The sequence below is a fragment of the Serinus canaria genome, chromosome 5, assembly GCF_022539315.1.
Source record: "Serinus canaria isolate serCan28SL12 chromosome 5, serCan2020, whole genome shotgun sequence".
NCBI classification, from domain to species: domain Eukaryota; kingdom Metazoa; phylum Chordata; class Aves; order Passeriformes; family Fringillidae; genus Serinus; species Serinus canaria.
This window is the reverse complement of record NC_066319.1, coordinates 27,263,769-27,276,637: the sequence shown is the minus strand read 5'-3', so window position 1 is coordinate 27,276,637 and position 12,869 is coordinate 27,263,769. Positions and strand designations below refer to the sequence as shown.

The following is a 12,869-nucleotide window of genomic DNA, read 5'->3' as shown; positions in this document are numbered from 1 at the left end:
AGGCTGAAGAGAAAATGTAGAAAATAGCAATAAATATAAAACTGCTGGTCTCTCTCTTAATACGTAGCTGGATAAATGGTTGTTGTGAATATGTTTGCAGGTAGAAATACAGCTATTCTGTTGGTGGTAGGCAACTTCAGCTTCAAAGAAGAGCCTAAGGCAAAAAGATATGTTTCATTATAGATGAGGAGGAAATAGGTGTTCAGAGGATGTTGGCTATTCTTGAACTGACCATTTTGATTCAGAGGAAATGTAGATGTATAGAGAGGAGCACAGAGAAGATGGAAGCTATTCCTCTACCTGGATTCGGTAACACTTCCTGTTTTGAAAACATGACCAACTATTTGTTTTCAGAGGATTTCAAATGCCCTGTTAGGGTAGTGGAAACATATCAGAGTCAAGGATTTTCCTTGGGTGTCCTCTGAAAGAGGTTGTGAAATGTGAGAGACTACCCTTCTGGGAAGATGAGTAATGTGAGGACCATTTACCAGGTTTAATCTAAAGGAGGGTTGAGATTATGTTTTTTGGAAAACGTACAGATAGAGGTATCCATGCCTTGGTCTGGCAGACAACAGTGTTGTAAAGAAATCATTCAAATGTTCACTGTGTCTTAGAAGGATAAATCTAAATTTTCTTATTTGAAGAAGGGCATAAGTAGTATTTCTAGGTGGGCAAAAGCAGGTTGCAGTGATGGAAACATCCACAAGCAAGTGCAAAGCCAATGTGTAAGGGTAACCCTAAAAACTGAAGGTGCTATGGGGAGATGACAGTAAAGAGTTTTCATTATGACTGAATATTAATTGGTGACATGGCTATTAATGATGACAGTAATTAACAGAGGAAGGAAAGACTTGTCATTATCCAAAGGGTGAGTAATCAGTCTTGGCAGGTGATAAATAATGGTTCAGCAAGCTCAGCAGAAAGATAATCTGTCTGCCTCAGGACAACTGGAGAACAGCTATAACATCTTCCAGGCTCTTGGCAGCATTCAGGAATGACTTCATGTGTTTAACAGAGGCAAATTAAAATTCCTGATCTCAATTGCTGCTTATATTCTGGAGTGGCTGATCACAGGAGTTCTGGTTGAGTCAGTGCCTTCAGTTTACTTACCCCTTTAAAGCTTTCCTGCCCATTTAAACCTTTCTTATGAGAGGTGAGAAAGACTGAGGAGCCAGCATTCAGCATTACTTGAGTTTTTCATTCTTGTTTGATGGAAATTGAATAGATTCCTCAGAAGTGTCCTAGAGCTGGGGACATGATCAGTTCGTGTTAAAATGGGGTGGGACCAAGTCCTAAATTAGGAACTAAGTTTTCCTGTATTGAAAAGGGAAATGATCTGGAAAGGGAGATAATGCAGAAACCACCTCACCTCCCGTGATCAATGCTATGCAATACTGTAGATGATTGTCAGGTATCAGCTCTCACATCACTTGGGAATACAGTGCCTAAGAGATCACTGCAAGTCTGTAACCAGAGACCAAAATCAGGAGAAACAGTGGATTTTTTTTTTTTTTTGTTTAGGGGATGAACTGAAAACTCAAGAGAGATTATGGTTTCACTTGAACCAAGAGCATTTTGTGAGGTTTTGTTTCTAACAATACAGAAGCAATACAGTTTGAATCTTCTTGAATTAGCTTTCCAACCATAAATGTTGTACTCTGTCTTCAAGATATTTTTTTTTGGTAAAAGGTAAAAGGGAACACCCGTGTTTATAAAATACAATATTTTATTAACAAACTTGTCAAAACAACATGGCTCTGAACATTCCCCATATGTTATTCCGCTAACAGTGTTCACTAGATGCCTTTTCATTTCGCAGATAATTTTGCACCCCTTGTACATATCTTTCTGAATAAATTTATTGTTTAAGAAAATGACATGACCTCAGGATGCATCTCGCATGATAGTTTTAGTACAGAAAAGAAAGTGCCGGCACCATTGCCAGAGGCATTGGTCTGCTGTTCTACAAGGTACCAACTGCAGTTTTGGTGAGCTCAGTACAAAGAAGCTGATTTAAATTTGAGAAGTTGCTGAATGGTAAAGTATAGGGAGAGACCACTTTAGGAGGACATAGGAAGGGTTGGGTTGGTTTAATGAGATGGAGGTGGGGAGACAATGTGTCAGCCCTCCATAGAAACACTCAGGAGAAACTGTCAAGGAAGAATAATCATTATTTTTCTTCAATCACAATACAGTTATAAAATGCATATAAATTGCACATTAACAAACTTAGGTTGCGAAGTTAGAGTTCAGTCTATTAAAAAAAAAAATCTGGAATAGTTTTCCAGATAGGATAGTGGCAACAGAAAATGCTCCTAGGTGAAGCTGGGAGGTGTGGACAATGACCATACTGCTGAGAATACAAGATTGTGAGATTCGTCCTTTAGTATCTGGTTTGCCTTTGAGGCAGGTTGAGACAATGCCCAGCTGCTGCTTGTTGACCACATCTCTTGCCCAGTATATAAGTGAAATCAGATGCTCCCCTGATCTTTAGGCGCCCTGCTGATTCCTTGCAGGGGCCAGGTCTGTTGTTTCCTCTGCCTTGGGCGGAGGATGAGGTAGGTCAGGTTGATATTGCTGCCTGCTTTTGAAGCCTGTCTGAAAGGGTTTGCTGGTGCTATTTGTACTGTCCTGGATCAGCTTCCATTGCCAGGGGAGTGGGAGCTGCTGTCTCCTCCTGTGTGGGGTACAGCTCACGTTTCTAATGGGAATTTCACCAATATGGGAGAGTCAGACCTGCAGATGATTGCAGGGACCTGGGGCACTAGCAGTACCTGTTGTCTCTGTGGCATATTGTGACTCCTGGCCTTTATTATATCTAAGGTTTGCTGAGGGCATGGGGATGCTTTGGGCCTGTGGGAAGCAAAATGTTCTTCTGGAACAAACATGGTGATTATGCTGCTCTTGAAGTCCCATCCATGTTTGAGTTCAGAAGTGCTCCACACAAATAAGATCATCTGGGATTTGTTTTGTAAGCCTTAACCAGTTTGGATGGGGCTCTGAGCAGCCTGGTCTAGTGGTTGGCATCCTTGCTCATGGCAGGGGAGTTGGAACTGGATATATTTAGGTGCCTTCTAGTCCAAGCCAGTCTATGATTCTATGAAGTGTAACTGGGGCTATTAGCCTGCTCTATGTGAATGCAAATATTTCTGTGGAAATTGACTGTATGCTGAGAAGGACTTGATGTTATAGCTGCATCTAGACATGGCATTGTTAGGTTGTGATGAATGCTATTGTAACTTAGTATAGACTTGCTATATTGCATCCAAGTGTCTTTGCTGATTGCCTTTCACTTTGGAGAACTCCAGTTAGCTGACTTGTGCACACCATTATGTTTAATTTTAAGCTTTCTGAGTATGTGCTTTAACTAAATTTTGCTGCCCTGCCATGATGTATTTTGGCAACAGGCCTTTCTACTGAACAGTGACAAGTTTTCCGCTTCCTGTGATCTCTGTGCAAGCAACAGAGGTTGTATACATGCAGAGGATCAATCCTAGAGAATTTGATGTTCGTTATAAGACTGCAACAACTTTCATTGAACTGGATGGGTCCTGAAAACCTAATGAACTTTCTGATAGATCTTAAAGGGTCACTCTTTCCAGCCACCATTCAGTTTGTGTGATCACCACCAGGTGACCACTCACAGGGGCTGTGGTTACAGGCTCTCTGAATACCACCTCCTTCTCAAACCCATTGCTTGTCTTTGACATAAGTAAGGCCCTCCTGTCTGTTTTTGACTGATGTTTCAGTTTTATACGGTTACAGGTGTGAGGTGCCAGTAAATGCTCCTTTATCTCCTTGCTAATCAGTGCCTGCAAAAACTTACCTCTGTAAGCTGAGGTGAGAAGAAAATGGGAGAGAACAGTTACAGGGAACCATTAGACTAATACCTGACTTCAGGTATATCAAGTCTGCTATTGCACAGAAAGCCCCGTGGGACTTAGTACCTGTCAGTAACCATGTAGCTGCAGTGTGGCACAAGAAGGAAAAACATTCTGAAACCTCCGTGGAAATAAAAAGCAAAATGAAATAAAGTTCATGACAGTTCTATTGTATCTATCTCAATATTATCTCTCTCTAGGGCACTCATACCCTGTGGTCTCTGTGTCTAATGCTTTCTTAAATTTTTGTTCATTTGTTTGTTAAGGTTCTGATATTGTGCAGTGGCTTATGAAGAACCTCAGCATTGAGGATGCAGGTAAGGTGACCACAGCTGGGAAGAAATAGGTGCTCCATCTGTATTGTGTGTGCCATTAGACAGTAAATACTATATTGCTGCAGTCTAAAATGGCAGTAAAAGAATATGGTTGATTTAAATGTTGGAGGGAAGGAGGAGAAAAAGAGTTAAGGTCAACATTTTAATCAAGTCTAATGTCTTATACTGCAACACACTGAAATACTATTGCAGGAATTTTAGCCTGTCTGTGAAACTGTTGCTACCTTCAGAAGACTGATTTTAGGTTTTGTTCCTAGACTTCAAAAAGGAGTTGGTGGATGTGTGTGGTTAAGCAGGCAAATGGGTCATCAGGTTTTCATGGTGTGAAGAAAGGTAGCTTCAGCTGACAGGACGTAGTGTCCGTGTCATTCTTGGCCAAGGTCATAGAATCTGATAATGGTTTTTAATTTATCAAAAAAAGCAAATAGATAAATCAGCAGATAGATAAATGGATAATCAGTCATAAAGAGTGATCAGTGCATGGGCACAATCCAAATAGTTTACTCTTCAGAGAAACCAAAATCATTTAGTCAAGTGAAGACTTATTGAGAAAAGGGGAAGAAAAGATCTGTGGGTTCAGAATTTTTTTTTCAGGAAAGGGAAAAAAATTCAGGCTCTCACCTACCAGTTCTTAAGCTGCCTTACTGTAAAAACAGAGATACAGGCAGTGTTGAGTCACCCAGCAGGGATTCTCTGTATACATCCCTTCTCATGAGTCCTGTCAGGTCCCAAATCTGAATTTTCAGCTTTTCAGCAGAAAACAGCTCTATTATCTATCTGGACATGCACAAGCAGATGATTTTTCAACTCTGTGAAAGATGATGCAGCTTCTGGTAGCTGGCATTGCTTGAAAATGTGCACAGATGGGCCTCTGCACTGGGGAAGGTTGCCTGGGCAGCGCTAGGATATGTAACTCCCCTTTGCAACATTTTCTCTAACAAAGGGCAATGCTACAGTGTGAGGATGTGTCTTTATGAATAAATATCCTGCTAATGAACAGGTGTTGCAAGTGCTTGTTGGATTTGGTAGAAGCAAGTGAGGTTCACTGACTGAACAGGCTTCTTGTCAGCTGTCACCTGTGGTAGATAATGTACTTTGAAATTCATTTCATAACTCTAGGGCTGAACTGGTATGTGAATTTTGTAAATGAAAAACCAACAGGTTAAACATTTGAGCAGTGCTTCATCTGTATTGTAAGGCTGATTTTTGCACCCCTGGTTTACAGGGTTTGGCTGGTAGTAGTAGGGGTGTGGTGTGGGTACGGAGAGGCATGTGGGCACCAGATTTCACATGAGTCATCACAGAGCTGCTGTTGAAAGCAGAGAAATGTGCAGCGCATGTCTTGTTGACGCATCCCTGCTGTCTTTTCTCTTTCACAGGGGAAGCAATACACTTGGGAAGTCTTATTGCTGCACAGGGTTACATCTTTCCCATCTCAGACCATGTCCTTACCCTCAAGGATGACGGGACATTCTATCGTTTTCAGGTTGGTGAGCGCCCTGACTCCCTTGTGGCCCCTTCTTCTGTCCTTGCAGTAATACTCCCACTCTTTATACCTAAATCACCCACTCTTTGTATCTAAGCAGCCATTAGATCTATGAAGCTGGGGATTGAGGCTATCTTCATAGACGCCCTAGGAAAGGTTAAGTCTCTTCAAAAAAATTTGCTTTAGAAGCTCAAATCACTCTCATCTACCTTCTGACTTAGTTTTTTACATAAATGAATTGGCTATGTCTTGTGACTATTTTTGATAGCTGTATTCACAGCTGTTTTCCTCAGATTTGAGCTAAACCAGGAGAAAGAATATGGCTTTCAGGTCCTAACTCTGATGCAGAATTAAGTAGCCATTCTCCTGTGCAAAATGGGCCAGGACAAACTTGGAAGCTGGACATTCAAGCTTTGGCAGAGCAAAAAATTCAAATTTTTGTCATGTCTTGCTTACAGATTGGTGTGGGAGAGGGCAAGCTTAAGGCTTTGGCTCTTCTACAAAGGATGCAATCACCTAAAGTGGGACTTCTCTATCTCTCAGTGTTCCTGTGCCTCCAGATGTGCAGAATTTTTTAAGCACCCTGTGCTTGAGTTCCATGCCCTGTCCAAAGTCTGCCACTGTCAGCTCGGTAGATAACTGAGTGCTTGTGCTGCAGCAGCTCCTTCTGAACTGATTGTATAACTTTAGAAGAAGCAGTAAGTCTAAACTTGGAGTCTTACTGCCTCATCCTGCTGGCTGAATTTGTGTTTTTCTGTCACATTGTATCAGCCAGCTCCCTTATCTTTCCTGTCACCTCTCTTCTGTTCACCTTCTCTTCCTCCTTTACAATTTTTTACTCTTTTTAAGCTTTTATTTGAAAAGCCAGTTCTGCTCTTTGCATCTGATGTTGCAGGTGCTCATGCCTACCGCTAATGTGATATTGTGTTATCATATGTGACCAATGTCATGGTGAAAAAAGAAGCCCAGGAGATCACAGATGTCCTCTTATCTCACTCCACCTTCTGGTTGCAAGGCATCGTTCAGACTCAGATTTTTCATTACAATTCCCTTTCTTTTCTGAAAGTCCTCATACTCCTGTTGTGTATGACACAACAGAAGCAGAGGTGTAATACTGGTTGCCCATTTAGCTGTATTTTTCTCTGCTTTAAAAGAATGGCACTGCAAGAACTTGTCCTGTGCGGTTTTCAGGAGCTACATTTCAATATAACTTAATTTCCTTTTATTGTTTTAAGCCTGTGTAAACCACATCATCAAACCGACTGCTTATTACCTTTTCTTTCCCTTGTCTTTTCTTACAATTTTTGCATATTCTTTTCCTGTTTTCATTTCCTCCAACACACCTCCTTAGCTGTTTTCTGCAAAAGTAACCTAATAGAATCATGTTTCCTTTCCATTACTCTCTTCTTGTTGCTTTCTACCTCAACCTCAATCCCTCCTTTAACAGTAGCTCTTTCTCTCCTGTAATTCATAAGATACATATCAGTAGGAGCATTGAACCCTGTATTGTTTGAATCCTCCATGTTTTCTCACTGTACTTTGGTGGAAGTATTTTAGTTCTGTGTGTTAATGTCCTATGCCCATCTGTAGCATTACATCAGTAAAGCAATGTGTAATCAGTAAAGCATCAGTGTTCTGTAATTTGTGTGATGGCTGGTATGTCATTTTTCATTCATGTTAAAACTGAAATACAGTCATATATAACTTGTAGTTAATTGTAGCAACTGCAATATGCAGACCTGGTTAGAAAACAAAAGCACTAAGTTTAGCAGGACTTCTGCTTTCAGAATGACTCCAAACAGATGAGTTTTGACCTCTGCCATCTGTTACAACTAAAAAGGAAATTGTTTTGGAGTCTGCCAACTGCATTGGTAGCTGCTCCAGAAAAGCAAGGGGTATGTAGCATATAGATAAGACCACAAGGTTTCTCATGCGCTTAAAAAAAGATATGTATTCAGACTGCCTGTGAATTCTTGGGGAAAGAGGAGGTTCTGGGGATAGTGGATAAGATGTCCACATTCAGATGAGCTGGCAACAGTGTCTGAAATTTCCTCAGGACACTGGACATCCTCCACAAGAGGTGCTTGCATTACAGCATCTGTTTACCTGCAGCGAGGACAATTAAAGATTTTTGCAGCTTCCTCACTTTTACTGTGATCTGTAGCAGTGTTTCCCCTGAGGGCAGAATCTGGGTGGTAGATTTTGCCATTCATCTTTTTGAGCTTGTAATGTTTTTCTGCATCTGAATCGGTTTTCATCTCTTAAATTACAAAAATGTATGTGTTTTTTCTTAGGCACCATACTTTTGGCCTTCAAACTGCTGGGAACCAGAAAACACAGATTACGGTGAGAGTATGATTGTTGCATTATAGAAAGTTAGTTTGTGATGTAACCAGTTGTCCTTCAAATAATTGCAGTTGGCCATGTACACCATTCACATGCAGAGTTTCTTGTCAGATGGCAGGATCAGAGGCAGATCTGTGCCCATCTCAAATGCACAAAATGAAACCCTGGGGTGTCTCAAGCCCCTGGAGCTGTAGCCTTTGAGCTCGGTGGGGCCAGGACTTTTTCATCCATTGCCTTCATTCTCCCATAGCCCTGTTCATTTCAGCAGGATTTATGGGAAGCAGAATACTCGTTCTTGGGAATCTTAAATAATACCAATATTGCTTTTGTGGGAGACTATCCTCTGATCTGTTGCTGAATCCGTTATCTGGATCAATAAAATTTACTTCATCTGGGCACTTATCTGACTGATCAATAAACGGTACCTAACTAGCAGCAGCCCATAGCTAAAAGTTCTCTAATACATGACATTAGACTTATTTTCCCATTTTTTAAGATTACCAGATGATATGGTGAGAGAGAAGACTGAGCATGGTTTATGAGTTAATAAAGTGCAACATGGTGTTTTAAACATGTGAGTGCCTGCAGACAGGGATAATACATAAAGAAAATATGTCAGAGTTGTTATCTTTAGCTGTCTGCATGCAATATTGCTGTCTCTTCCAGAACTGCACTGCTTTCACAGTTAAATGACAAAATTAATTGTTGCATCCTGGTGTGGTTTTGGAAGAGGAAGTGTATCCATGTGTGCAGTCATAAAATGGGAGCTTCTGGAAATCCTTTATCTCATAATCTAAGATTGGTTTAGAACTCCTCCCTGCATAATCAGTTTGAGTTTTATCCTTTCCCGTGCAATACTTACTCATCATTCTGGAAATCATTTGCTGGGGTGAAGAAGTAGCCTGCAATGGTGTGTATCATGTGATAGTTCATTGGCAGTCCTCATCTGCAGATGAACTAGACTTACATGTTTATCCTAGTGAGGAAATGGTTAAGGAAAAAACACAATGGTGTTTTGTATTTGCAAAAAAAAATTTCCAGATTTTACAGTCACCCTATATTACTGTGTGAACTGTGCCTCATATGTATTCTTTAAATACCAGAAAAATAATGTGAAGAGGGAGGTTCTTTTTCTTTTTCCTGCAGTATCAGATAAATAATTGCTTTTGGCAGATTATTGTGCTGCAATGGCATTGAGTGGAGCAGTACACCCCAAAATAAACCCCTCTAAGAGCTGACCCACAGCTGGACAAGCTTCAACTGCATTAGCTGAGCTCTGTAGTGACAGATTTTCATCTGTCCCAGAAACCTCTAACATATGCTTATAATCAGACTTTGCATATCAGATGCCTGTACAGATGGAGTCTTCCCAGGAATTAATCCCAAACTAGCAGTAGACCCAAATAAAGCTGAAATCCCAGGAGCACTTCATACTTTTTTTATTTGCATGTGTCCACTTACAGGAGAGGAACTAACTTGCTAATGGCAGTTCACTGCCTTGCATGAAAAAAATCACCGTGAGACAACTGACTCACTTCATTTGGTGTCATAAGCACCTTACAGAGAAAGTTGCCCTTGAGATGTGTAAATATAAATGAACTGCTCAGCTCTGGTTACAATGCATAATACTGGCTCATTACATGAATGTTAAAATTACAGAAACAGCATGGAATAGAATTACATGAGTAGCACTGGGCCTCTGTTAAGTTCAGACCTGACTGTATACCCAGAGTGTGCTGTGGACCTTGTGTTTCAGCCTTTAATGGAAACGTGGTCAGCTTAGCAGATCCAGCTGGGGCTTTCCCAGAAGGCAGCCTGGGACTGGTTTGGTGGTGTGTACTGGGCTCATCTTGACCCTCAGAATTCCAAACCACATCAGTTTCAGCAGCCTCTGCCTACAGCGAAATGTGACAAGGCTTCTCTTTACTTTTTAAAATGTGTAAGAATAAGAGGATGGAGCATATTAAAAAATGCTCAGATCATGCTTTTAAGATCTGGCCCATATTTCTGTTCTCCCTTCAATATCCTGATTTATTTTTATTTTTTCTCAGCAGAAAAGAAATGCAGGGATGGTCACTTTGGCATGCATATTCCCAAACTGCTTAGGGAACAGGTTGCTTATAGTATATCTTTTACCAGACCCAGAAGCAATTGTGCCTTTCGTGGACATCTTGTTAGGTCCTGGCATCTGCTCTCAGCACTTTTAAATGAGATGTCCCAGATGTTTAGGACCTCTGAGATTAGTTGTAAGCAATGTCAGCTGGGTGTCCAGCCTTCTCATTCCTTGACTTGTGGGCTTTCTGATGAAAACAAACTGTCTATAGACTACTTTTTTCCCTACTTCTTTTTTTTTTTTTTTTTTTTTTTTTTTTTAAGGTCTAGTACTAATAATCTGTCTGTAATTGTTTTCCATTCTATTTCTCCCTTTAGCCATCTATCTTTGCAAACGGACCATGCAGAACAAAGCTAGGCTGGAGCTGGCGGATTATGAAGCCGTAGGTACACTGCTGCTAGAGTTTAAAGCTGGGGGATGCAGGGATAGCTTTGCTTGCCAACTGAATGCTGCCATTTTGTGCTTTGGGGTCAGCCTTCACTATATCTTTTTCTGAGTTGTCAGTACTGTGTGAAGGCAGATACGAAGACAACATCAGGAACAAGACTGATGAATGTCCCTGGCTTTTCAGTGTCCCACATTAAAGCATCTGCTGTATAATGAGCCCTTCAAGACTGGAGCAAATTACATGGAAGTTTAGCTTGTTGTCCTCTTTTCAGTTAGGAAATCCTGGTTCATATAGCAGATTTCAGCGCAGGATGAAATTTTGGATGGATTTGCACATGATGGATTTTCAGGTGTACCACTGGGCAATTAAATTGTTGATGACACGTCTTGTTACAAAAGGTCTCAGATATTAGACTTGGAACATTTTCTCTATGTCATATGAAAAATATCACTGAACTTTATTTAGAGTGCATTTCCTGATATGGAGTTACTATCAAGAAAAATATCTCAAACTTTAGAGTCAGACTGCAGGGGCGGAGAGGAGTGGAAGATGGAGGCAGGAGAGGCAGGGCTGAGTATTTCTTTGAATACCAGCAGTGTAGCACTCTGAGCAGCTAAACTTTTCTTTCTGAGAAAGTAAACAGAAGAAAGTCAATATGACAGCAGTGTAATAGCAGAATTTTATATGTGGAGTTTTTCGTTAGAGGGTTTGTTTACAAAGATGGTTCTAGTGGACTTATGTGGTCATGTTTGTTACAATGAAAACCTTTATGTTGCATACATTTCCATATATTTTTTGGGATTTTTTTCCCAAGATTGAAGTTTTTTTTTCCTTCTTCCTTACCTTCTACATTTTGGAACATTTGTGCACATGGAAAGATATGCCATTGGGTCTTTCAGTGCATAGCATGCAGAAATTGCCACTTATCTAGTCCACCCTGGAAATGCATTCCAACTTCCCAAGAGTTCTACTCTCAAACAGGCACAAAGGAAAGAATATAACAACCTGCATGCACTTACATGTCCTTTTGCTGAGTTTTCTTTTCTGCATATTGTTGATTTCATGATTAAAACCATTAAAATCGCTCACATCCAACCAATTAAGTGTAAGTACTCCAGAGATCTACCATAAAGCAACAAAAGGCTGTTCAGCAGCACACATACTCCCACACACATGCAGTCAGGCTTTGGCTAAGTACTTTTGCACATTGTTGCCTACTGAGAGTAGCAATGCTCCAGTGATGGTAAATAATTAGATCTTGGCAGTATCTCATTTTTCTTGTGAATATTGCATTGCACAATTAGAGGTTACTTCTGCATTCAAACTTTGTTCTCTTAATTAGAGACATTCAGATAAGAATGGCACCAACTCTTCCTAAGCATTATGGGAGCTGAAGCAGATCCAGCATGGGATGTAAGCTCAGCACAAGTGAAAGAAACAGGTTTGCAGAAGTGAGAAGCAGTGCTTCTCATACCTTTGGAGATGCAGCATGACAATGCTTCTCCATAGATAACAGCAGTGACCTGGAGCTTCAAGAGAATAGAATTTCATTTTTAGGTTCTCCTTGCAGCATTTACAGACAGTCCCCCAGCCCACATTTATACTGATTAAAGCAGGAGTCTTGATGATATGATTAAGCTTGTATAGTTTGCATTCAGGCTTTTTATAATTAATCAAACATAAGCCCAATTCAAATAGAGCTTCCATTGGTGATGTTTCATTGGCTTCAGCATATTTACTCCAGAAGGCACATGTGAACATAATTTAAAATAAAAATAATGAAAAAGATACCCACAAAAGTTTGTATTGCAGATAATTACAAGTTGTTGTTCTTTGTAGCCAGAGTTAAGGAAATCATCACATTCAGTACAGCTGTAAATAATTTGTTTAACTGTTTTCCTCCATATGTACAGACTGAAGCTGTTATATGGACTTGGCGGTAACAGGGCCAAGCTTTATGCCTTTAAACTCTTTGTTATACAAAAGTTTAAAGTAACTAGCAGGAACATTTCTTCTTGCATTAGAATGAATGTGCCTGAAAAAGTTTATTAAACTAAAGGTGATAAGTATAAAGAGAACAAGAGTAGAACTACAAGTGTTTGCTTTCCATGTAAATTTGAAACAGTTAAACTAGCTGTAATGGAGAAGAGCTCCTGTTAATTGTCTTGAAGTCTTTCTTTCTTGGGGAGGGTATAGAAATGTAATTTCAGGGTGCAATTTAAGCCTGAAATTCCAGCCATGTTCTGAGTTTAACCTCAAGCTGTGATAAAGCCACATCCACATCCAAATGTTCAGATCACTGCACTCTCTGGAATGGGCC

General features: G+C 40.3%; 1 protein-coding gene across 7 annotated transcripts in view; it reads left to right on the top strand.

The window, feature by feature from the left end:
* RGS6 (regulator of G protein signaling 6) overlaps nucleotides 1-12,869 on the top strand; it is a 238,594-nt gene that overhangs the window by 164,988 nt on the left and 60,737 nt on the right. For 5 of the 7 annotated variants that reach the window (XM_030239746.2, XM_030239745.2, XM_030239744.2 and 2 more), the window contains 4 exons: nucleotides 4,148-4,198; nucleotides 5,596-5,702; nucleotides 7,997-8,048; nucleotides 10,479-10,543. In XM_030239746.2, coding sequence (XP_030095606.2) covers nucleotides 4,148-4,198; nucleotides 5,596-5,702; nucleotides 7,997-8,048; nucleotides 10,479-10,543 — 275 coding nt within the window. The remainder of the gene's footprint in view (nucleotides 1-4,147; nucleotides 4,199-5,595; nucleotides 5,703-7,996; nucleotides 8,049-10,478; nucleotides 10,544-12,869) is intronic. The other 2 variants (XM_050975440.1, XM_050975439.1) reach the window with 1 other exon arrangement.